The 27,468-nt window shown below is 41.5% G+C and overlaps 1 protein-coding gene across 2 annotated transcripts in view; it reads right to left on the reverse strand.

Annotated features, from left to right (window-relative positions):
• The window catches only part of spryd3 (SPRY domain containing 3), a 236,507-nt gene that overhangs the window by 37,825 nt on the left and 171,214 nt on the right, over positions 1-27,468 (reverse strand). For both annotated transcript variants that reach the window (XM_072248836.1, XM_072248835.1), the window contains exon 8: positions 4,014-4,071. In XM_072248836.1, coding sequence (XP_072104937.1) covers positions 4,014-4,071 — 58 coding nt within the window. The remainder of the gene's footprint in view (positions 1-4,013; positions 4,072-27,468) is intronic.

Below are 27,468 nucleotides of genomic sequence, written 5' to 3' on the forward strand. Positions count from 1 at the left end.
TCAAAATGGCATCCTTTGGATGAGACATTAGACTGGTTGTTTGTTTGGGCATAAAAGATCCTTTAGCATTACTAGAAAAGTTCTTCCATTGTCCAGGTCAACATTCCACCCTCAATTAACACTACCAAAAACAGACCAATAGACCTCTGATCTTATTGGAGTTTGAGGGATTTTGATCAAAATGGCTGCATGGTAATTTATTGTCTGTTAAATTCTAAAATGAGATTAGCTTTTTCACACTTACATCAAAACATACAGTGAATGTGTCATTTTGTGCTAACGACCAACAGCCTGAAGATGTGCTGGGGCAGCCTGCAAGTATTAACATGCCTCTGGCGCTAACATAGTATGCCCACAACTTACTAACCCTAACCCGTACGTCTTTGGAATGCGGGAAGAAACCGGAGCAGCTGGAGGAAACCCACACGGTTATGTGAAGAACGTGCAAACTCCTGAGAGACAGTGGCCGGAATTCAATCCCGATTGCTGGTACTGTAAAGTGGTACACTAACTGCTTTCATTTGAAGGGAAGGAAAGCAGTGAAAACTACTTGTGTTTTGCATTTCTTCTTTCTGATTAGAATAAGCACATTTTTTTCAATAAGGATGTTTCAACAAAAAAAATGAAAAACTTCCACTGCTTTACACAACTTCAGTATATACCAAATGATTTTCTAACAAATGAGTACACTTTGAAGTGTGCTCGCTGTGGTAAATCACACACAGTTAAGGTCTATCAGCGATAAGATGAATAATCAAATATTATGTTTCAATGGTTGTCATAAACATTGGTGTGTATACCAAAAAGAATCTACTTGTCACTGAATAGTGCGTGGGATTTTTTGCATCCACCCAAAAGATAATTCGCAATCTCTTAACTCATGGCGAAAGTGATACCAAGTCACTTGTGGTTGACAGTACTTGATACCACTGAGTGCAGCTCATAGGATCTGCTCCCGACACCAGTATTCTCTCCCAGGCAGAAATCTGTTCAGACAGGTTCAAACTGTGGAATTACTGGAACAATGGGAATGGATACGGGAGGCAACAACTCATTTAAGTGCTTTGCAGAAAGGAAGTTTGAGACAGAAATGGTAGTCTGCAAGAATTTCTTTCCCCATGAGAGTATGATGATAACAGACTTGTCAAGAGGGACAATACCCTAGGAAGGGAAACAGTTTACAATACAGGGGTTGGGGAGGAAACTTTCATGCTCAGCAATTTATCATAAATATAGTTGAGGGTTGTTGGAGAGGGCACATAAAGAAACTACAGAATTATACAGGTTTAGATGGTGGTGGGAAGCTGTGGAGGCGAAACGATTTATTTGTCGAGGAAGGGAAGAACGATGCAATCAAAGCAACTGAAGGCACAGTCCTGGGAAAGCAATGACATATATAAACCTTTTGGAAAACAAAGGGGAATAGACCAAGTGAAAGCATTTGCTGCTCAGTTCAGTCACCCTGTACAGAATTCTGGTGGTATGATGTTGTTTCAAAAATATAAAAAAGAAAATATAAGTTTTATTTTTAAACCTGGTCTGATTTGATTCCCAGGAAAGTGAAGGGTTCCAAAAAAAACCTGCACCTTCAGTATTTGGTCTCATTGTCAATAAAGGTTTCACTGCTCTCTCCAGAGTCTGACAGTGCTGATTCTTCACTTAGGCCTTAGATGCAAAGAACGTTTACATCTCTTAGTATCTGCAGTAGATTTTTTCCATTCTTTATAACCATAGATTAATACTCCCTAAACTGCCAAGTCCACTACTCACTCCCTAAAATAGCTTAGTTGGAGCTCCAATGATTCAGTGTCCCATGTTGCCAGCATGTATTCTATCTTGGATGTCAACCTCAACTGCTGATGTCCCAGTTTCTACCCCTGCTGCAAAGCCTGCTCCTCCTATGTTCCCAGTAGCCACCTTTGACATGAATCAGAATCAGGTTTCAGGATCAGAATCAAGATTTTTTTTTATTGACTATTTCTGGAAAAGACAAGACATACATCCTAATGCACTATTGTAAGAGTGGAACAGAGAAACAGGGAGTCAGTAAGATGATAGAAGTAGGGAGAAGCCTGCAGCACAATGGCTCAGTTGGTAGCTGAAGTCAGAATACTTAAAAGCATTTTGTTATGTTCTCCCCACATTCTTAGCATGGCTTAGATTCTACCATTCAGCCACAGATTAGGGACAATTAATCTACCAACCCACATGTTTTTGGGGTGTGGGAGGAAACCAGTGTACCCAGGGGAAAACACACACAGTAACAGGAAGAATGTGCAAACTCTACACAGACAGTGCTGGTGGTTGGGACTGAACCCAGGTCTCAAAAGCTGGGAGGCACCAGTTCTACCAACTGCGACACTATGCCATTATGTTCTTCCCAATGTCCAAAGACCAAAGCATATCTCTAAGTCAAAGTCACAAAAATTTATTATCAGATATCACAACGCTATTTGAGGGTCTTGCTGTTTGCAATAAGTGTTTCCCAAATGTGACACATTTTAAAATTATTTCAATGGCTATTATGCACTTTGATGCATTTTGTATGTGAAGGTATTTCCTCACTGTAAAAATTTTGAAAAATCATTCAGTTGCACACCTCTTTGGTCTACAAAACAAACTGTCAGACGCAACTCCAATGAAAGGTAACCCATTCAAAATACTAACTCTGATTTTCTCTACAGATTCTGTCTACTCTAAACAACAAATACAGCATTTTATTTTTATTTTTCAAACTGGTCAAGTTTTTTACCACACAAATTATTACAACTTCTCTTCAGCATACAGCGGTGCTTTAAAATTCCCTTCAGCATTCATAGCAAAGTAATTCTATTGTAATTGCAACATCTGGTCAACAGGTGATGCTGTGGAGCTCTTTAAGGATTCTGCCACAAGTTTGATTCTCACCAACTGAGTATTTTCATCCTGGAAAGCCAATACCAAATTTCTACACTTACTATTTTCTGTTCTTATGCTGTACAATTTCCTTCCCTTTACGTTTTGAAAAGGTTTTCTTCACAATCTCCCATCACACTAACATGGCCCCACCTGGCGTCTTACTTGGGCTCTAGACCGCTACTCTTTCTGTGCCAGCTTGAAGATACTAATCAATAGTTACTGCATTGATATAAAGAATCTTTGCTTCCTCATTAGTTTCCTCGACACTTAAACAGCAAAGTTGGCTCCCACTGATTTAAAAACCTTTGCTCTAATTTCAAACAATGACTATGCTAACCTATATCTACTCCTGTTTTATTAAGGTACATAGGTACTTACATACCTCAGTTGCAAAGAAAGTTGGCTCTCAATCAATCCTACTAAAACCAACCTCAACACAAAAAAAAAACAACCTGCTTTTGAAGCCCAAATTTTGCAGAAAATTTGCCAGATTTTCCTTTGAAAAGTTATTTCTCCTTATCCCATTAGAGCATTGGTTGGATTTTAAAATGCCCCTCAACATAGTCCTTAGCCCTCTGAGCCCTGTTCCTGTTTATCACTGACTAAAAATTTCCTCTTTCTTTTCCATTCCTTACCCACCTACCTCGCTTGCCGCAAGCTTCCCAATCAGCTCCATGCAGAAATAAACCAAGGTGCCATATTATTTTCATGCATCCACCTGCATATTGTAGTTCTTTGCCTTTGGTATGTTCTCATTACCCACTTTCTTCAATTCCACACTCCCAAGCATAACACATCTTCTGTATGTTCAATACTGCATATGTCTGATATGCCAAACATCAAAACTCTTCTCATCAGCCTAAACCCTTCATTAACCTTTCTGAAAATTTTCCTTATCCCACCAATTAAAATCAATGTACCACATAGGGAGATCCAGTGGATTCAAACATTAGAATATTTTACCAACAGAATCCTGTAGCACTTTAAAATGCAAGGGTAATCACCAAACGCAGTGTATTACTAACATAGCAGTCCAAAGGAGCAACAACCAGACCTTATAATAGTTGTGGAAAATGGCTCAGATGCCTCGAAATGTTTGAACTTTATTTATGTACCTGCATGATAGGCCACCGATCCTCGACTCCAGCCAGGGTGCCGATTTTTTGGGTAATCCTAAAAGAGAAATGGAAAGTTATCAAACACTTGGTCAAGGAATTTTCTCTGGGGTGAAGACACAGTGCCTCTGGAAATCAATGGACAAGCACTGGGAGCTGCTTGACAATGGGAATGAATAACATTCTTACTTTCTTCATCACAGTCATAATGTCATGGAGCTGCACTGCACAGAAACAGGCCTTTCGGCCCACTTCATCCATACTAAACGAGATACTACATAGAACAATACAGCACTAGAACTGGCCCTTCAGCCCACAACTTTGTACTGAACCAATTAACTTAGCAATCAAATAGCTAACTAATCTCTTCTACCTACACAATGTTCATATCTCCTCCTAATCTCCCATTCCTTCCCCACCTTCCTCATCCTCCACAAATGTCCCAATCTGTGCTATACAAAAATAAACCAAGATGTACATATTATTTTCATGCATCCATTCGCGTTGTCCTTTACCTATCTGGTGAATTGTACTGTACTATTTAGCCTATATCGGCTAATCATTTGCCTGCATTCGGCCCATATCCCTCCAACTCCTTACCTGTCCACGTACCTGCTCAAGTAGCTTTTAAACACTATAATTATACCTGCTTCTATCACCTCCACTGGCAGCTCATTCCAGATAAACACCAATCTGTGGAAAATATTCTTCCTTCCCCTTTAACTTTCTCCCCTCTCACCTAAAACCTATGTCCTTCAGTTTCAGACTCTCCCACCTAAGAAAAAGACTAATTATGTATCCTATGCCCCCAATCTTATAAACCTCTATAAGATCATCTCTTATCCTCCTCACTCCAGTCAGAACATACCTGAGCTATCCAATCTCTCTATGTAACTAACTCCATTCCAGGCAACACCCTAATGAATCTCTTCTGCACTTTATTTCTACATCACCCTTCTTGTAGTGTGGCAAACAGAATGGTACACACTAGCCTTAGCTTGTTATTTTGTGCTGAGATGAGAAAATTTACTTCTGCAGAATCATTTATGTTCTATTTCAGATGCACACAATGACATCAATTTTTGAAATTTGGATATATGGTCTTCTGTTCCATTGTCTTCGTCATAAAAAATACAGTGAAGAGTTCAATGAACAATTTCTTTTGAGGAACAAATTACACCCAGTACAGGCACATAGCACAGATTTGAACCAGAGTACGACCCTCCTCCACTAAGCCAAGGACAGTAAAGATTAGATATAGAGTGAAACAACCTCTATGTTGTCCCATCAAAAAACTCTCAGGATAGGAGCATCATAGGTTAGAATTAGAATAAAGCCTTTCACATGTTCCCAGGGACAGCACGATTTGGATACAGGATCCCTGCCTCTCATTCCTCAGGAAGGGATACCATAAATTAGAAAAAGAGTAAAGCTCCCTCAGTACTGTTCCATTTATTATCGCAAGAGTAGGTACAGTACAGGTTGGACACAAGGAAAATTTCCTGTACTCTGTCCAAATCCCAATAGTGCACTTGCCATTCCTCGATGTCTTAGCATGGCAGTTTTCTATTATCCACATCACCACTCAGTGACCTGAGTTGATACCATACAAGTGGTACAGTATATCTTGCCATATTAGCATTTATCTGCTGTGCGGTTCCCTGAATAAAGATTTAATTTCAAGGCTTCAACTTGCCCTATAACCCTGGGCTTCAGCAATTTAAAAAAAAACTGACAGCAACTGAGCAAAAATTTGAACCAGTGTGGCGTATTTTTAGCAGTTTGCAGAATCTTATAGCTTGCAAAGTGTATCAATGTACCTCGAGGGTGAAGAGACCTGTGCTGCAATGCTTCAAAATATCTGTTTTACCACAGGACTGAGCAAAACTGGAAACTGAATTATCAGAGCTTAAGAAAGGTGATTGAGAGTGCTAAACAGGGAATTATAGAGCAATTAGCCTAGCATCTATTGTCAGGAAATTACACTGGTCTATAATTAGTAATAGTGTGACTGAATGCCTTGGAAATTTTCAATGATCAGCAGCAGTCAGCGATCAGTGACAGCTGAAAAGTGGGTCATGCATGGATGAAATAGTTTGTCAAAATAACTAAAGTAGCAGCCAAGAAACATGTAAATTATTTATGTACATCTTTACAAGACATATGATCAAGCCCCTCATGAGAAATTGTTCATTGAACTATTCACTGCATTTCTGCATCACAGACAATGGATAACCAATTTTACCAAGGACAGAAGTGTCATTGTGCGTGTGTACAGGTAGATGGAGGCATTAAATTGCAAGATATTAATAGATTAAACCAATAGGCATGGCTGTAACAAGTACAGAATCAATTTAGGCAAATGCGAGGTCAACCACTTTGGATGTGAAAAGGATAGAACAGAGAACTTACTAAATGGTGAAGAGCCAGAAGCAGTGGAGGTCTAAAGCGATTAAAGAGATTTAGAGGGCTTGTACATTGATTGAAATGTCATGGAGAGGTACAAAAAAAAACACAAATCAGAAGTGGTAATGAAATGCTGGGCTTTAGATTTAGCAGATTAGAGTACAGGGAACAGATGCTATGTAATAGCCATACAAAGCCCTGGTAAGACCACACCTGGAGAGAGCAGATCTGGGCGCCACATGTTAGGAAGTATGAATTGGCCCTAAGTGGATTCCATCATAGGTAATCAGAATGGTACATGGACTGCATGGATTTAGTCAGTGTAAAAATTAGGACCAAGCCCTTCAGGAACAAGTTAGCAAACACTGATGTGCAAAGGATGGTATAAGCTTGGAAGTCTATTCGATGCTAGATCAGTTGCCAATTTTATCTGAGATTAACATATCATTGATAATCAAAGGTGTAAATGGATTTGAGGAAAACGTAAGAGATTCTGCAGATGCTAGAAATCCAGAGCAAAACATACAAAATGCTGGAGCATCTAAGGAAATGAATAAACAGTCAACATTTTGGACCAAGATGCTTCTTTAGGACAGGAAAGGAAGGGGGAGGACACCAAAATATAAAGGTAGGGGGAGGGGAAGGAGGATAGCTAGAAGTGACAGGTGAAGCCAGTTGGGCAAGAAAGGTAAAGGGCTGGAGAAGAAGGAATCTAATAGGAGAGGAGAGTGGACCTTGGAAGAAAGGAAAGGAGGGTCAACAAGGGGAAGTGATAGGCAGGTGAGAAGAAGAGATAAGATGCTGAGGGGGGGGATAGGAAAAGAGGGAAGGGAGAGGGGAAAAGAAAAACATTATCAGAAGAAATCAATGTTCATGCCATCAGGTTGGAGGCTACCTAGATAGAATATGAGGTGTTGCTCCTCCACATTGTGGCAAGAAGTGGTCATGGATTGATATGGCAGAATGGGAATGGGAATTAAAATGATTAGCCAGTGGGAACTTCTACTTTAGGTAGACAGAGCAGAGGTGCTTGACAAGGCAGTCCCCCAATTTACATATACAATAGATGACCCAACAGATTCATAGGTGAAGTGTTGTCTCACCTGGTAGTAATGTTTGGGCCCCTGAATGGAGGTAAAGGAAAAGGTGAATGGGTAGGTGTAGCATTTCTGTCGCTTGCAGGGATATGTGCCAAAAGGGAGATTAGTGGGGAAGGATGAATGATAAGGGAATCAAGGAGGGAGCGATCCTTGCAGAAAGTGAAGAGTGGAGGAGTGATAAATGTGTTTGGTGATAGGATCCTGTTAAAGATGGTGGAAGTTGCGGAGAATGATGTGTTGGATAAGGAGGCTAATGGGGTGATAGGTAAGAACAAGTGGAACTCTATCACTATTAAGGCTGCGAGAAGATGAGGTGAGCACGGTTGCCTGGGAAATGGAGGAGATGTGCGTGAGGGCAGAATCAATGGTGGAGGAAGGGAAACCTTGTTCTTTAAAGGAGGAAAACATCTCTGATAGTCTGGAAAGGAAATCCTCATCCTGGGAACAGATGCAGCAGAGACAAAGAAACTGAGAAAAGGGAATAGCATCCTTACAAGAGATAGGGAATTGGTAGGTTTATGAAAGGTGTCGGTAGACAGTATATTGCCAGAGATGGAGACAGAGGGATCAAGAAAGGGGAGAGAGGTGTCAGAAATGGGCCAAGTGAATTTAAGAGCAGGTTGGAAGTTGAAGGCAAAGTTGATGAAATTGACAAAGCTCAGCATGGGTGCATGAAGCAGCACCAATGCAGTTGTCAGTGTAGTGCAGAAAGAGTTGGGGAACATCACCAGCAAAGCTACGTAGAACAGTCTATGTTCTAAGGCTAATGAAAAGACAAGCATAGCTGGGGCCCATGCAGGTGCCCATGGCTTCCTCTTGAGTTTGGAGAAAGTGGGAGGAGTAGAAGGAGAAATTGTTGAGGTTGGGGACCAGTTCTGCCAATTTGGGTAAAAGCTGAGACAAGATTAGAGTGTAGATCTGCCATGATCTCATTGGATGATGCAACAACTTTGATGAGTTTAAAAGCCTATGTTCCTAAGTTTTCACTTCAAATGATGACATTTAAATTCATTAATAATTGCTCCTTTTCCATTATGTGGCAACACCCGCGATTACAGCAGCTGTGGTTTCTTTGTTGGATGTTTGAACTCAAAACAGACTGACATTAATTAAGACACTCCCCTCTATTAAGCTTTTGAAACAATTTTGAGGTTTCAGAAAGGGGAAAAATACTGACCTTTCATAGCTGCTTTCAAAATCTCAGGACATCCCAAAGCCTTTTTACAGCCAATGAAGTACAATTTAATGTGACTCACATTGCTGTTGTCATGAACACAGTGAGCAATTTGCATACTATAATCAACCATGAGTGGTAATGCCAGATCATGTTTAAATGATGTTGGTGAAAAGATAAATCCTGACCCTTATGCCAACTCCTGCACTTTTCTTTAAAATGGTGTCACTGGATCTTTAAAATGCCCCTGAGAGGTTGGGGGAAGGGGTCTCAACTTGACAATCCACTCAAATAATGAACTAATCATGTATTGCACTTGAATGCACGTTGCTAGGAACTGCATAGGATGATAATCTGTCTAAAAGGGCACGAAAGAAGGACAGTTGACAATGTGAGGAAAACACACTGGTCACAATTTCCATTTATCATTTCAGCCAGCAACAAGAACATAGAAAGCAGGATGTTGGCCCTTAAATGAAGGTAATAATGTGAAATCTAGTGCTGCCTATAGCCTGCAGTGCAAGGTAGCTTCACTGTAAAAAGTTCTGGGGGTTGGCCTGCTGGCAGGGATGTTGAAGCTAAGTTGTATAATACTCACAACTTCCTATGCTCTCCCAGACTGCATTCCTTCCAAATGATATGAAAGGGCCCCACTGTGCTTCTGCAAGGCTTTTAGAACCTACTCTCTCCTTAAGGTGCCAGACCCTGACCTATCATGCTCCAGAGCCCAACCACGACCCAGTCGTCCTTCTGTGCTTCCAAACTCTTTCAAGACTCAACTGCATTCCTGTTGAGGTTTAATCCCAGTGTAGATTGGCAAATATAGGAATAATAGGCAAGCATAACTTAGGTTTCAGGTTCAGATTTACCTATCTATCACACAGTGAAGTACATTGTTTGCACTGATAACCAACACAACCCAAGGATATGCTGGGGGCTGCCCCAAAATGTCGCCACACATTCTGGCACTCATATAGCATGCCCACAATGCTCAGTAGAGCAACACAGAACAAGCAACAAATCAACAACAGCAAAACAAGCCCCGTTCCTCCCTCTCCCCCAACCCCTACCTGGCCAGTCCACCAATTCCAAGATAGTCCTCCAGCCTCCAGGCATCACCCATTAGGCTTCGACTTTGGGACTCCCATTAACTTGATCTATGCAATTGATTTAGGAAACCCAAGAGATATACAGATTGGGAAGGCAGGATGAATGGCACTACATTAATTAGTCATAGTCATACTTTATTAATCCCGGGGGAAATTGGTTTTTGTTACAGCTGCTCCATAAATAGTAAATAGTAATAGAACCATAAATAGTTAAATAGTAATATGTAAATTATGCCAGGAAATTATGAAATAAGTCCAGGACCAGCCTATTGGCTCAGGATGTCTGACCCCCCAAGGGAGGAGTTGTAAAGTTTGATGGCCACAGGCAGGAATGACTTCCTATGACACTCAGTGCTGCATCTCAGTGGAATGAGTCTCTGGCTGAATGTACTCCTGTGCCCACCAGTACATTATGTAGTAGATGGGAGACATTGACCAAGATGGCACGCAACTTAGACAGCATCCTCTTTTCAGACACCACCGTCAGAGAGTCCAGTTCCATCCCCACAACATCACCGGCCTTACGAATGAGTTTGTTGATTCTGTTGGTGTCTGCCACCCTCAGCCTGCTGCCCCAGCACACAACAGCAAACATGATAGCACTGGCCACCACAGACTCGTAGAACATCCTCAGCATCGTCCGGCAGATGTTAAAGGACCTCAGTCTCCTCAGGAAATAGAGATGGCTCTGACCCTTCTTGTAGACAGCCTCAGTGTTCTTTGACCAGTCCAGTTTATTGTCAATTCGTATCCCTAGGTATTTGTAATCCTCCACCATGTCCATACTGACCCCCTGGATGGAAACAGAGGTCACCGGTACCTTAGCTCTCCTCAGGTCTACCACCAGCTCCTTAGTCTTTTCACATTAAGCTGCAGATAATTCTGCTCACACCATGTGACAAAGTTTCCCACCGTAGCCCTGTACTCAGCCTCATCTCCCTTGCTGATGCATCCAACTATGGCAGAGTCACCCGAAAACTTCTGAAGATGATAAGACTCTGTGCAGTAGTTGAAGTCCGAGGTGTAAATGGTGAAGAGAAAGGGATACAAGACAGTCCCCTGTGGAGCCCCAGTGCTGCTGATCACTCTGTCGGACACATAGAGTTGCAAGCACATGTACTGTGGTCTGCCAGTCAGATAATCAAGAATCCATGACACCAGGAAAGCATCCACCTGCATCGCTGTCAGCTTCTCCCCCCAGCAAAGCAGGGCGGATGGTGTTGAACGCACTGGAGAAGTCAAAAAACATGACCCTCACAGTGCTCACTGGCTTGTCCAATTGAGGTTAGTAGCGCCATGGAGATGGGAAAGGACTTCATTAACAGAATGGCTCAAGTTGCAATGGATGCAGGAAATATTGGAGAGGTAGGTATAAAGAAATTGACACTGGATAATAGGCAAAGCTTCCTACCACCTGACGTGGTTCAGAAAGTTGAAGAAATTAGTAACTTATATATCATCACCATGAAACAGGAAAATGTATGAAAAACCGGTGGATGTAACACAAAAGATGAATGTTGGAGTGGGAAGGGAAGCCATTTCCGACAGATGTGCTTGCTGTATTTGGATAGTAGAAGTGGAATGAAGCAAAGGCTATTCTATTGAATGGATTAGTTAAGACATAGTCATAGAATCATGTGACAGTCGTGGAAAAATTTGAAGAGAATACTTTGGAAGAACTGAATGGGAAGCATGGGAAAAGTGGAGGTTAAACACATTTTGCTAAATGGAGAGCTCTCTAGGAATGACTAAAGTTTCACTAGTGAGAAGGACAGTACCAAGTAAAAGGGCTGTTAGGGCTGGCAATGAGGGGTTGGAGGAATATGTTCAGCAATGACAATGCCATGGATAAATCAGGGGCAATGGGTGTAAAGTGAAAAGACAGCCAATGAGATGTACAGAAATACATGAGATAAATCTTCTCAACAGAGACCAAAGTAAAAAGAGAATGAGAAAAAGAAAGAAAGAATAGGACAGGGCTCAGAAATGACTCAGGTCTGATGTGGTAACAGGAATTCGCACAGAAACGAACATTAATGGGAATCCTAACATTGACTACATTGTCAGAAAGACCTAGGTATCACAAGGAAGCCAGGATAATGTCTAAGGATTGATCATGAGAAAGAGAATAGAAAATTCCAGACAGGAGATAATTGATAATCAGCAACTGGTTTGGATGCCAGCAAACTATTTCTTTGTAAGAAAAGCCTACAAAATAGCAATATTTCTTTTTAAATCTAAAAAAGGAGAACCCCACACTATTGGGTTGGAGGTTCTTCAATCATAAAAACTCACTCCTTTATAAAGTTATCTGAATTACATAATTTCTGATGGCTTCAATGATCTGGTTTATTGGATAAGTACTAGCTGATTATGTACTGTTCAATAATATTAATTTCAGCACCATCAATAGCTGCGAAGGGCACAGTAATGCACTATTCTACCTCTCTGGTTTAAGTACACAACTCCACAGATAAACACACACATTTGACCTTCTAAAACAATGTTGTGCTTTCTTTTGGATAGCAATAAACTTCAGAAGTGACTAATCATAAAATTAGCTGTGTGTAATGTCATGAATAAGGTGAACAGAAAGGGTCTCTTACCACAGAGAGAGCAAACTTCCCACAAGCTATTATAACTCCTTATTGCTTATACTGAGTTTCTCTTCCCAATCATAGTGATGGCATATTGCCCAAACTCTCGCAATTTTAAAATAATTTCCATTGGCAATCAGACCATCATTAGTGGCACCTGTGGAATCAACTACTTCCTGAGCAAACCTCCCTTCCTAACAAAGTAGAAATGGTCACCACCCAACAACTTACTCTTTTCTGCCTTTGTTCACCACTCCAGGGTGCTGGCTTTTACCATGCCCTTGCATAATTATGGCGAAATAGAAAAGGCAGGTAAAAAGAACAATGCTTCAATGGTCATGGGGAATTTCAATATGCAGTGAGATTGGAAAAATCATGTTGGTGCTGGACTCCAAGGGAAGGAATGTCTACAAAATGGCTTTTTAGAGCAACTTGTAATCATGCCACCAGGGAAAAGGCAATTCTGGACTGAGTGTTGTACAATGAACCAGATTTGATTAGAGTGCTTAAGGTAAAGGAACCCTCAGGGGTGCAGTGATCATTATATGCTAGAATTTACCATGCAATTTGAGAGGAAGAAGTTAAAATTGTACATATAGGTATTAAAGTGGAGTAAAGGTAACTACAGAGGCATGAGAGAGGAGCTGGCCAAAGTTGATTGGAAGGGGACACTAGCAGGGATGATGGCAGAGCAGCAATAGCTAGAGTTTCTGGGAGTAATTCAGAAGGTGCAGAATTAGTTCATCCCAAAGAAGCAACAGCATTCTAAAGGGAGAATGAAGCAAAGTGCCTGACAAGGGAAGTCAGAGACAGCATAAAAGCAAAAGAGAGGGCATACAACATAGCAAAATTTAGTGGGAAGCTAGAGGATTGGAAAGCTTTTTAAAAACCAACAGAGAGCAACTAAAAACAGCAATAACGAGAGAAAAGATGAAATATGAAGACAAACTAGTCAATATTATAAGATAGGATACAGAAATTCTTTTTCAGATATACAAGGACTAATAAAAGAGGCAAGAATGGATATTGGACAGCTGGAAACTGACGCTGGAGAGGTAGTAATAGGGAACAAAGAAATGGCAGACAAAATTAATAAATATTTTTCATCAGTCTTCACCAGAAATATGAGTGTGTCAGGGGGCAGAAGTGAATGTAGCTGCTATTACTAAGGAGAAGGTTTTTGGGAAACTGGAAGGTCTGAAGGTAGATAAGTCACCTGGAGCAGATGGACTACACCACAGATGTAGAGGGAGCTGAAGAAATTGTGAAGGCATCAGTAGTGCTCTTTCAAGAATTACTAGATTCTGTAATGGTTTTGGAAGACTGGAAAATTGCAAATGTCAACCACTCATTAAGAAGAAAGGGAGGCTAAAGACAGGAAATTATAGCCCAGTCAGCCTGACTTCAGTGGTTGGCAAGATGTTAAGAGTCCATTATCAAGGATAAGGTACTTGGAGGCACATAATAGGTTGAAATCACTATTGTTTTCTCAAGGAGAAATCTTGCCTGACAAATTTGTTGAAAATTCTTGAGGAAATAACAGGCAAGATAGATAAAGGAGAATCAATGAATGTTGCTTATGTGGATTTTCAGAAAGCCTTTGACAAAGTGCCCTAAACAAGATAGGGGTCCATGTCCATGAAAGATATTAGCATGGACGGAAGATTGAATGACTGGCAGGAGCAAAAAAGTGGGAATAAGGGGGTGTTTTGTAGTTGACTGCTGGTGACTAGTGGTATTCCACAGGGGTTGGTGCTGGGTCTGCTACCTTCACGTTATATGCTAATGATCTGGACGATAGAATTGTTGGCTTTGTGCCCATTTGCGGGCCAGACATGAATAGCTTGGGGGGCAGGTAGTGTTGTGGAAGCAGGGAATCTGCAGATGGACTTGGACAGATTAGGAGAAAGGGCAAAGAAGTGGCAGATGGAATATAGTGTAGAGAGATGTAGGGCCATGCACTTTGGTAGAAGGAATAAAGGACTATTTTCTAAACAGGGAGTGAATTCAGAAATCGGAGATGCAAAGGCACTTGTGCAGGATTCCCTAAAGGTTGACGTGCAGGTTGAGCTGATATTCATTTTGAGAGAATGAGAATATAAAGCAAGGATGTAATGCTGGGGCTTTATAAGGTGCTAGTCAGACCCCAATTGGAGTATTGTGAGCAGTTGTATAAGGACGGATGTGCTGGCACTGGAGAGAGTCCAGAAGAGGTTCATGAGAATGACACCAGAAATGAAAGAATTAATGTGTGAGGAGTGTTTGAGAGTGTTTAGAAGAACCAGGGGTGGGTTGGGAGGGAATCTCATAGAAACCGACTGAATATTGAACAGCCTAGATTAGAGTGGACGTGGAGAGGATGTTTCCTACAGTGGAGAGTCTAGGACTGGAGGGCACAGCCACAGAATAGAAGGACGTCCTTTTAGAAGAGATGAGGAGGAATTTTTTTAGCCAGAGGGTAATGAAACTGTGGAATTGATTGCCACAAATGGCTGTGGAGGCCAATACACTGGATATATTCAAAGCGGAGGTTCACAGGCTCTTGATTAGAAAGGGCATCAAAGGTTATGAGGAGAAGGCAGGAGAATAGAGAGGAAAAATAAATAGCAGAGCAGACTCAATGGGCTGAATAGCCTAATTCTGCTCCTATATCTTAAATTTGCCAAAATGAATATCTTTCATATGCAAGTCTAAAAAGATCTGACAGTAGAAGAACCAGAGCAGAATTTCAAAGCTACACACACACAAAATGCTGGACAATTCTCAGCAGGTCAGGCAGCATCTATGAAAATGAATAAACAGTCGCTGTTTCGGGCTGAGACCCTTCATCACGACTGGAAAGTAAGGGGGAAGATGCCATAATAAAAAGGTGGAGGGAGAGGAAACAGGACAAGCTAGAAGGTGATAGGTGAATCCAGGAGGGGTGGGAAAGGTGAAGGGCTGGAGAAGAAGGAATCTAATAGGAGAGAAGAGTGGACCTTGGGGTAAAGAGAAGAAGGAGGGTCAACAGGGGGAGTTGATAGGCAGGTGAGGAGAAGAGTTAAGAGGCTAGAGTGGGGAATAGAAGAGAGGAAAAGAAGAAAAACAAAAAAAAAATAAACCGGTTAGAGAAATCGATGTTCATGCCATCAGGTTGGAGGCTACCTAAGTGGAATATGACGTGTTGCTTCTCCAACCCAAGAGTGGCCTCATTGTGCCAGAAGAGGAAGCTATGTTATAACTGGAATGGGGATAGGAATTAAAATGGAAAATTTTACTTTTGGAGCAGAGGTGCATGACAAAGCAGTCCCCCAATTTATGTTGGGTCTGAGGCTTTGGAGTATGTTAACTCCTGCTCCATCAATGCCAGGCATTGTTTAATACAATTTAAAATCCTACATAGACTACATTACTCAAAAGTAAGGATTCATAAAATATTCCCAGAGGTGTCCCTAATGTGTGAGAAATGCAAGTCCTCGGAGGCAAATTTGTTACATAGTTATGTTTTATGTCCCAGGATACAAGAGTATTGGAAGCAAATATTTGAGGTCCTATCGAAGGTACTAAAGGTTCAGATAATACCAGACCCCATTTTAATAATTTTTGGAACTTCTGCGAGGTCAAGTAAATTCCAGGCTACCCAGCAACAACTCCTGACCTATGGCATACTTAATGGAAAGAAACTCATACTGATGTTCTGGAAAAAAAAGAGGAAAATCCATCACTCAGACAATGGCTGGCTGCATTAATGGATACTCTGCATCTAGAGAGGATAAGATACGTTATCAAGGACAGACTCAAGGAATTTGAAAAAATCTGGCAACCATTACTGTTGTATTTAGAAGAGACCGACAGCTGAACTAAGTGTGGGGGGGCAGTAGGACCTAAACAGCACATACGGGAGGGGTGAGGGGAGGGAAGGGCTGGGAAGGGGAAAGGAGATGGGGTGGTAGGGTTTTCTTTGCTTTTTGCTTGTTTACTACACATACATTCATTTGATTTTCATTATGTTGTTATAAGAAAGAAAAGAAAACAGAAGCATTGTACTTTAGGACATTGTCGGTTGTGGTTAAGCTGATGTTGCTTCACAATAAAAACATTTGAAAACAGTTTATGTTGGGTCCCATCAATGTAGAGGAGGCTGGACCAAGAGTGATGGATACCTCAGATGACTCAACAGGTTTGCAGGTGAAGTGTTGCCTCACCTGGAAAGGTATATTTGCCAAGGACAATTCAAGAGTTTTACAGAATGTCATCATTGAAGTCTTAAATTTCCCCACAATAGTTTTAGAAACTGCAGGAACGAAATGGAAACCTTTGAGTACACAAGCAGTGGAACGGTGCGAAAAGTGAGCTGTTATTCTTGGGCATTCAGGACATCACAAAAACTCTCAAAATAGTCAAAAACTGTCCTGTAAAATGGAATGCTTACCCTCTCTACCCAAAATTCTGTGTTCACTTTTGCCAGGACTTTAACTCATTAAAAAAAGAGACACTGTTTGTGGTGAAACAGAATGAACATTTCTATCATTTCATTGCTTTACTGCTTCTGATCAATTTCAGAACATAGGGACATTTTAGCAGAAAAGGTCAGCTGATCCACTGAGCAGAGACTGTGGTTAGTCCAACCACTGAATTGCATTTCAACAAGATTAGTTCTTTTTATTCACTCAGAGATTACAAAACATCGAAACAAATTCACATAAGTTATTTGTTAGCGTTCTCAGACCACTTTCCCAACAACTAGCTCTCAACGAGCTGCACTTCTCTTCAAACATCTGGATGGTTGCAACTCCTGTCGTTAGACCCTACTAAAATCTTTGATTTCTAACCATCGACTCCCTGATTATGAGGCCAAACCAAATGATGCGTGACCTTTGTGAGTACGTCGAGTTCAGATTCCACAGCCACTGCATTAGAGAACACTTTCGTGTAATCATTTGTCTTTCTCCTTTTCTCAGTTCTTTTGTTGCTTAAATGTTCATTCATGATTTTGGCATTTCTAGGCCCAACTGATCCTATTATCTTGCACATCATCTCCCATCAACTATTCTCCACAAACAAAAACCTTGCTGCTTGTATAGACTGTCTTGCTCAACTAACACACTTGTTCTCCTGCCTCAGAAATTATTTGTATTTAGAAGCATGATCCTTCTGTAGTGTTGCCCTCTTGACTCAGTAACACTCTCCAACCAAACAAAAATCGGAGAATTCTGCTCTACTTTAGATCTTGCCTCTTATACGTATTTATCTTTTCCCTACCACTGCAGTAGTGGCATTAAGACACCTGGGCACCCACAAGCAGAATTCTCCCCCAAAAGACTTCCCATTAAATTTGCATCATTATACAAACTTTAAATTAACCCTCTCAAATACCCCTGCTTTGTCTCAGTGTTATTTTAGTCAATTATGCTGTGAAAGGTCCAAGGGAGTTTTCCCAAGTATACTATATTAATGCATATATTTATTGGATGTGGTGTTCACTTATGGGAGTTACTGCTGACATTTCCAGTTAAGATGGCACTACCAAATGTATGCAACAGCTCACTGGCAATTAAAAAAAGCATTCTGCCTAAAAAGATCATTAAAAACACCATTTCTGAGGTAATTTGTGTTAAATTTTCACCACCAACAGTGAAGGGGCAAGCTGAGTTCAGGGGATGAGGTGTGTTGCAGAATCGATGCAAGTGGAAGAGCCATTCGGAGAGGAGAACTCGAGGCAGAGTTGTTCTGATGCCTGTACAACTGGCCCAGGTGTGAGGTTGGATCACTTTGGGTGCAGAGGTGATCTGAAGAGTTTGAGAGCAGCTGCAGGCTGAGCAGCATGGTGCTTCACAACAGCCAGGAACTAGTGCGAGGTACGATCCACTGTTTAAACAATTTAAACGCTGGCCCAGATCAGCGGTGAGAGTTGATTTTGCTTACTCTTCGTGATGTTCACTCCTTTCTCCAGGGCACTGAAGCCTTTTGCTGTTCCGTTGTTAGGTCAATTTAAATGCCAGCCCAGAAAGAGTGAAAAGACAGCGTGTTGGGATGCAGGGCAAGAGCAGATTTTGCTCGTTCTCCACGACGGTCACTCCCCTATCCATTGCGCTGATGCTACGAAGACTGCCCTGGCTGCTGTGCTCAGTGCCTGCCAATATGCTGAACTGATAACTGAGGCTTTGGGTCTACTCCGGGTTTCGGATCTGAGGACTCAATTTTGGTTTGGAATCTTGTTGTTCACTTCAATTGTTTGAATGATTTGTATTTTTTTTCCTCTTGCACATCGTGTTGGTCTTTTACTTTTATTCATATTTTTAAAAAATTGGGTTATTTTGGGTTTCTTGCTCTGTGGCTACCTGTGACCAAACAAATCTCAAGGCTGTATGATTTATACAGTCTTTGATAATAAATGTACTTTGAATCTTTGAAATGTGAGAAAATATCGAGTGCAGTCTTCAAGCTTGCAGCAGACCTCCAGTGCCCAGGCCTGCTCAGTTTGACCGATGGTGGCAGGAGAAACCAAGGGAAGGACCAATGCATTACGCTCAAGCCCTTGAACTGATTCAGGTCGATAAAGGTGACACCAGACAGAGGTCAGCAACAAGATCTTGCTGGATTTCTTTCAATTTTCTGAGCCCAACTGTAAGCAATCTGAGAAATGCTCTGGCTCAGACCAGTTAACTAAATGCAGTTCAGGAATTGAGCCAAGAATTAACATGGTGAATGCAGCTTAATATCAATGGGCATGTTTATTTTCCAAGTGGGAAACCCAAGATTTTTAATTTCAAAACAAACAGTATACATTTGCTCATCTGATACACACACTAATCTTGAAGGAAATGGCCTTTACATCAGATGTTTGTATAAAAAAAATTGTCACCACACCCTTGCCCATTAATATTATTCAAATACTTTAAAAAAAACAATGCTATTGCTAAAGCATACAGATAATTAATCGAAAGATTGAGGCTCAGTCTCACCAGACTTACTGTCACAATGTGCTTCTGGTAGGTCACAGAGCCCTTGCAAAATAATTGAAGCACAAAAATTAAACAAACCCTGCAGGGCTTTACGATGAGGATGCCCTATATCTCTTCATTGTAATGAATGTGGGAGAGCGCTTCAGTAGACTGTGGGCATGGAGAACACAGGCGGTGGGTTGGTGGAGAGAGGACAGTGGGCACATGGAGAGACTGGACCATGGTAATGAACACAGATACACCTTCATGGCCCGCAGTAATTACACAAGCTTTTCGCTTCTGGATTTTTGCCTGTGTCCCCAAGCAGACCGAGTGAGGATGGTATAAACTTGACTTTATGGCTGAATGCTTTGCAGGTACATGCTGCCTGGACTTGCATGAAGCACGTTGTTTTGGAATCTATATAGCACTCCACTCCTTTGGCAAGTGTAGAAGAAGACAACAGCAGAGAAAGTAATGTATAAACACAATGTGGGGTAACATTCTTTGTGGGACATTGAACTTCAGAAAATGGCTTTAAGGCAAGCTTAAAATGTGAGGTAATTTTCAGTGAAGATGTTGCTTTAATCCTATCTCCCTGAATCATCAGGGAAGGACAGCAAGAGGACTCCACCCTATCCTGAAGATGAGTTGTTCACAAGACCCATTGTGTTCACCAATTAACTGCCAATTATCCCAAATCTCAATTACACATTAATTGTTCATTAAACAAACACTGATGAACTCTTTTCAAAAAAATGACTAGCTACTATCAGGTTGGATCAAAAAATATTGAAGTTACGGAATCACTCCCCAGGATCCACTTTGTTTGGTAAGAAGTCCTATATTCGTTTTACGCTTGCCATCCATTTAGACAATCTCAAATTTATCAAACCGAGGTTTATTCAGGCGATAGAGATACTGCTGGCAGCTGATGCCTAAAGAACATATTGAGGACAAGGAGAAAGTAAAAGTCTGTCAGTGATAGAGCCCACAATTAATAATATCCTGTGGCAAATAAGTTCTGTATTTTCTGTAAGAGGGCCGAGCTGGAGGTGAGACCGCAAAGTGGAATTGAGATAATCCCGAGGGTCCTTCAAAATAAGCTCTTCATTGACCTATTTACTTAAACAAACCCACATTATTGATTTTAAATGGGGCCGGGGGCTCAAGTTATTATTTTCCCTCTCCTTATTGTATATGCTGAAAAAGAAGGACTTGCACTTCTTTTTTGCCTTTCACAACCTCAGGAATACAGTTATTGTTGTAATAATAGACAACTCACTGTTAGCCTTCCTGCTGCACCTGTATGCTGTCAGTGTTTCATCTACGTCCCTCTGAAAATCCATTATCTTTTGTAAAAGGCCACTTCTTCCACATTATATTCCGTCTACCACATTCTTGTCTACAACATGTCTTAACATGTCTACAACCTCCAGCATTTTATTTTCATATGCATTTTCCTCAAAGTCTACACTACCACCCACCTTTGTAACAGCAAATCTGGATATACAGGTTGAGTACCCCTTATCCAAAGTGCTTGGGGCCGGAAGTATTTTGGATTTCGGATCTTTTTCAGATTTCGGAATATATAACAATGCATAGTTTGGGACCGCCATCATTTTCAATTCTGAATTTATGCGCTACCGGTAAGCAGTCTTTGTCTTACACTTGTTCATCACAAATACTTACTTAACAGCAAAAATTATTACGTCATTAATATAATGAAAATATAACATGAGCAGGGTAACAAAAGCAGCACAGCAGCATTGAGAGAATACCTGAATCAGCTGTTGAACAACAAACAACGGCAGGCTTTTGGTCTCCACCCACGATGCTTTTTGGTTAAAAGTTTACAGTACACTGTATTTGTATTTTATTTTGATTTTAGGTTTTATGTAAGGTATAAGAACAATCAGCATTGTAGACTTGTTCTGGTGTTAAGATTTTCATCAGTGCTGATTTTCCAAACTTATCAAAGTCTACATTGGTATCACTCCCCAACTTTTCCTAAGCTGTATCAATGACTGCATAGGCACTGCTTCCTGCACCCACGCCGAGCTCGTCAATTTCATCAACTTTGCCTTCAACTTCCACCATGCCCTCAAATTTACCTAGTCCGTTTTTGACACCTCGCTCCCCTTTCTCAATCTCTCTGTCTCTATCACTGGAGACAGTTTACCTACTAATATCTTATATAAACCCGCTGATCTCAGTTACCTGGACTATACCTCTTTCCACTGTCACTTGCAAAAATGCCAACCTTCTCTCAATTCCTCTGTCTTTGCTGCATCTGCTCTCAGGATGAGGCTTTTCATTCCAGAACTAATTAGATGTCCTCCTCCTTCAAAGAAAGGGACTTTCCTTCCTCCATTATCAATGTTGCCACCACCTGCATCTCTTCCATCTCACGCACATCTGCCCTCACCCCATCCTCCTGCTGCCACACCAGGGATAGGGATCCTCTTGTCCTCACCCATCACCCCAGTAGGATCCGTGTCTTGCACATAATTCTCTGTAAATTCTGCCATCGCTAACAGGATACCACCACCAAGCATATCTTTCTTCCCAGCAACACCCCCCCAACCCCCCGCTTTCCGCAGGGATTGCTCCCTACGCTATTCCCTTCTCCGTTCATCCCTTCCAAGTGATCTCCCTCCTGGTACTTATTCTTACCAACCTGCCCCTACAGCCCCACCCTCACTACCATTCAGGGCCCCAAAAAGTCCTTCCAGGTGAGGTGACATTTCACCTGTGAGTCTGTTGGGGTCATCTACTGTATCTGGTGCAGCCTCCTGTACATCGGTGAGACCTGATGTAGATTGGGAGACCACTTCATTGAGCACCGTCCACCAGAAAAAGTTAGATCTCCCAGTGGCCACCCATTTCAATTCTACTTCCCATTCCCATATGTCAGTCTATGGCCTGCTTTACTGTCTCGGTGAGGCCACACTCAGGTTGGAGGCAACACCTTATATATTCTGTGTGGGTAGCCTTCAACCTGATGGCATGAACATAGATTTCTTGAACTTCCTGTAATTGCCACCCTCTCACAATTCACCATTCCTATTTCCCTCTCTCACCTTATCTCCTTACCTGCCTATCACCTCCCTCTGGTGCTTCTCCCCCTTTTCTTTCTTCCATGGTCTTCTACCCTCTCCTATCAGATTCCCCCTTCTCTGGCCCTTTATATCTTTCACAAAACAACTTCCTAGCTCTTTACTTCGCCTCTCCCCTTCTCCCGGTTTCACCTATCACACACCACTAGGTACTTCTTCCTCCACTCCTCCCTTCTTAATCTGACCTCATCTTTTTTTTCCAGTCCTGATGAAGGGTCTCGGCCCAAAACGTTGACCATTTACTCTCTTCCACATGTGCTGCCTGACCTGCTGAGTTCCTCCAGCATTTTGTGTGTGTTGCTTGGATTTCTAGCATCTACAGATTTTCTCTTGTTAGTGAATTTGTCTGCTGCTTCGTGATCAGCAGATGCTTTATCTTTAAAGTTTTTGAAATCTTAAAAATTTAATTTTGTTCCTTTTCTTAAATTTCTACAACAAGCCTGCTAAATGTTCACAGTTACCTTCAGTTTTCAGTTCATCATGGTAGAACTTTGTTTCACGATCAGCATACAATTAGTCATAGTCATACTTCATTGATCCTGAGGGAAATTGGTTTTTGTTACAGTTGCACCATAAGTAATTAAATAGTAATAAATGGGATATATTCACTCAGACGTTGACAAATCCACTCTTACAATTCACAAATGATTTCTTAATTTTTCACTTTTGCAGTATTTTTCTATTTTCCATTAACTTCAGTTCATTACATATGTGACACATCATTTCTCAGAAATGTCTGTGAATCACAGAGAACTGCGCATCGCCTGGGGATCTTCCCAGCACCTTGTGGAGTTTTCCATGTGTGACGTCATGTCAATGCTCAAAAAAGCTTCAGTTTTGGAGGGGCTCAGATTTTGGAATTTTGGAGGAGGGGTACTCAACCTGTATTACATTTGATTCTATCATCTAAGTAATTTGTACTGATTTTACACAGCTGCAGCCTCAGCACACGTGCCTGTGGTACCCCACAAGTCACACCCTCCCTATCCAACAATGACCTATTTAGTACTATTTATTGTCTGTTAACCAATCCTTAATCTACATTAGTATATTATTACCCTTAATACTTTGCAGTTTAATTTTATTTATTAACCTTGTGTGCCATCTTGCCAAAGGCCTTATAAAAATCAAAATGCACCAAATCAAATGACTCTCCCTGATCTATTTTGCTTACAACCTCAACAGCTTTTAACAGATTTGTCAAATGCAATTTTCTTTCCTTTCATAAATCCATGCCCTTTCATATTATTGAGTGCCCTGTTACCACTTCCTCAATGGTAGATTCCAGCAATTTCTTGGCTGTTATTGCTGAATTGTGGGACTCTTTGCAATTCTCAGACTTGCCTCCAGTTTCACCTTTGGTCCAATACCATCATTAAACTTCAACTGATTGCCATGAATGGACCATTTTTTCAGTACACAAGTGGTGAGGTGCAACTCCTTACCACTACATCCACTGCAAAAGTCCTTTATCTGATCCAGACTTCACCTATATATTATATCAAGGCCAGTGGGAAGTGAACATTTTGCACATTCTAATGAGGGGCTTAGTATTATTCTAAAATAACATATCACTATTAAAGAATTTGGAACATTCCAGGCAGCACTTATGTTGAACCATGCTGGTTCCGAAGTGTCTCCTGTACTGGACTGTGTTGTGTCTGTTAAATACCCTTTGGCACAAAGCTATTGTAAATAAGCTTTCAAGATAATCTAAAAGCACAAACAGCAAGTGTATTACAACATACTGTAACGCACACATCAAAAAGTCATTATCCAAGGTCTAGTAGCCATTCAGTAATATCACAAAGACCTCCAGATCCTCCAACGGAACAAAGTTATTCAAATTCTTCAAAGACGCGTATTTTTCATGTCACTCTGCCTGACAGCATCTCCTACTCCTTACCTTTGAAACCCCACTCTTCATCAACATCATTGATCTTAAATGCAACTCCCACATCTTTCGTTACCAAAAGTGCCTCCAACAAATTTTAACTTCTTATTCAGCCAAAGCTCTCACTTTCCCCAAATGAACTAATTCTCTAAAGCTCAACCACTTCCCAAAGTTAGGATGCTGCTCCCATCCATGAATGCTCTTTTACCCTTGGTGCCCATGAACTAACAGGTCAAGAACAGTTTCCCTCTCTTCCCTCATGTGAGCAGCTTCCATTATAACCTTTCTTGTGATTCAATTTTCTTTCTGTACACATTCCTTCTGGAAGTTTCAAAGGAAAGAAGTCTCCTTGTCCCTTACTCTTTTCTTCCTCCTGCAATGTTCAAGCTTTTTTTTAAAAATAAAGAAATCTTCAGCTCAGCTTTAATTAGTCAGAATCAGAATCAGGTTTATTATCACTGGCATGTGACGTGAAATTTGTTAACTTAGTAGCAGCAGTTCAATGCAATACATAATATAGAAGAGAAAAAAAATAAGTAAATCTTATTCAGTATACCTTATACAGTATATGTATATTGAACAGATTAAAATTGTGCAAAAAACAGAAATACTGTACATTAAAAAAGTGAGGTAGTGTCCAAAGCTCCAATGTCCATTTAGGAATCGGATGGCAGAGGGGAAGAAGCTGTCCCTGAATCGCTGGATGCATGCCTTCAGGTTTCTGTATCTCCTACCTGGTGGTAACAGTGAGAAAAGGGCATGCCCTGGGTGCTGAAGGTTCTTAATAATGAACGCTGCCTTTCTGAGACACCGCTCCTTGAAGATGTCCTGGGTACTTTGTAGGCTAGTGCCCAAGATGGTGCTGACTAAATGTACAATCCTCTGCAGCTTCTTTCGGTCCTGTACAGTAACACCCCCATACCAGACAGTGATGTAGCCTGTCAGAATGCTCTCCACGGTACATTTGAGTGCATTTGTTGACATAGCAAATCTCTTCAAACTCCTAATGAAGTACAACCACTGTCTTGTCTTCTTTATAACTACATCGATATGTTGGGACCAGGTTAGGTCCTCAGAGATCTTGACACCCAGGAACTTGAAACTGCTCACTCTCTCCACTTCTGATCCCTCTATGAGGATTGGTATGTGTTCCTTCGTCTTACCCTTCCTGAAGTCCACAATCAGCTCTTTCGTCTTACTGACATTGAGTGCCAGGTTGTTACTGCAGCATCACTCCGCTAGTTGGCATATCTCACTCCTGTATGCCCTCTTGTCACCACCTGAGATTCTACCAACAATGGTCGATCGTCAGCAAATTTATAGATGGTATTTGAGCTATGCCTAGCCACACAGTCTTGGGTATATAGAGAGTAGAGTAGTGGGCTAAGCACACACCCCTGAGGTGCACCAGTGTCGATTGTCAGTGAGGAGGAGATGTTATCACCAATCCGCACAGATTGCGGTCTTCCGGTTAGGAAGTCGAGGATCCAATTGCAGAGGCAGGCACAGAGGCCCAGGTTCTGCAACTTCACAATCAGGATTGTGGGAATGGTGGTATTAAATGCTGAGCTATAGTCGATGAATGGCATCCTGACATAGGTGTTTGTGTTGTCCTGGTGGTCTAAAGCCGTGCGGAGAGCCATGGAGATTCCATCTGCCATTGACCTATTGTAGCGATAGGCAAATTGCAATGGGTCCAGGTCCTTGCTAAGGCAGGAGTTCAGTCTAGTCATAACCAACCTCTCAAAGCATTTCATCACTGTCGATGTGAGTGCTACCGGGCGATAGTCATTAAGGCAGCTCACGTTATTCTTCTTAGGCACTGGCATAATTGTTGCCTTTTTGAAGCTAGTGAGAACTTCTGCCCGTGGCAGTGAGAGGTTGAAAATGTCCTTGAATACTCCCGCCAATTGGTTGGCACAGGTTTTCAGAGCCTTACCAGGTACTCCATCAGGACCTTCTGCCTTGCGAGGGTTCACTCTCTTTAAAGACAGCCTAACATCAGCCTCTGAAACGGAGATCACAGGGTCATCAGGTGCAGCAGGGATCTTCACAGCTGTAGTTGTGTTCTCCCTTTCAAAGCGTGCATAGAAGTTGTTAAGTTCATCTGGTAGTGAAGCATCGCTGCCATTCATACGATTGGGTTTCGCTTTGTAGGAAATAATGTCTTGCAAATCCTGCCAGAGTTGCCGTACATCTAATATCACCTCCAACCTCGTTCAAAATTGTCTCTTCGCCTTTGAAATAGCCCTCCGCAAATCATACCTGGTTTTCTGGTACAGGCCTGGGTTGCCAGACTTGAATACCACAGATCTAGCCTTCAGCAGACGACGTACCTCCTGATTCACCCACGGCTTTTGGTTTGGGAATGTGCAGTAAGTCTTTGTAGGGACACACTCATCCACACAGGTTTTAATGAAATCAGTAATAACTGCAGCATACTCATCCAGGTTTGAAGATGAATCCCTGAATACAGTCCAGTCCACTGATTCAAAGCAGTCCTGTAGGTGCTCCTGTACTTCCCTTGTCCAAACCTTCTTGGTCCTCACTGCTGGTGCTGCAGTCTTCAGTTTTTCCTATACTCGGGGAGTAGAAGTACAGCTAGGTGATCAGACTTCCCAAAGTGAGGGCGTGGAATAGTACGGTAGGTATTCTTGATGGTGGTGTAGCAATGGTCCAGTGTGTTGTTTCCTCTGATATTGCAAGTGATCTGTTGATGGTGGTAGCTTAGAGACTTTTTCCAGACTGGCCTGGTTAAAATCTCCCAAAACACTGGAGAAGGCATTAGAGTGTGCTGTTTCGTGCATGTTGATCCCATTGCTCAGATCATCTAAAGCCTGATTGATGTTGGTCTGAGATGGAATGTAAACTGCTACCAAAATGTCCCCAGAGAACTCCCACGGTTGGTAAAAAGGACAGCACTTTACTGCTAGACATGCCAGATCTGGTGAGCAGAATTGGGACAGCACTGATATATTTGTGCACCAAGAAGAGTTGATCATGAGGCATACTCCTCCTCCTCTACTTCCCTACTTCCCGACTTCCCGTAACATTGCCCTTTCAATTTCACTCAGGCCTACATTAATTGTTTTGCTGTTCATCCAGGATTTTAAATAAGAAATGCAAATAGTAT

The sequence above is a fragment of the Mobula birostris genome, chromosome X (genome assembly GCF_030028105.1).
Source record: "Mobula birostris isolate sMobBir1 chromosome X, sMobBir1.hap1, whole genome shotgun sequence".
Taxonomy (NCBI): domain Eukaryota; kingdom Metazoa; phylum Chordata; class Chondrichthyes; order Myliobatiformes; family Myliobatidae; genus Mobula; species Mobula birostris.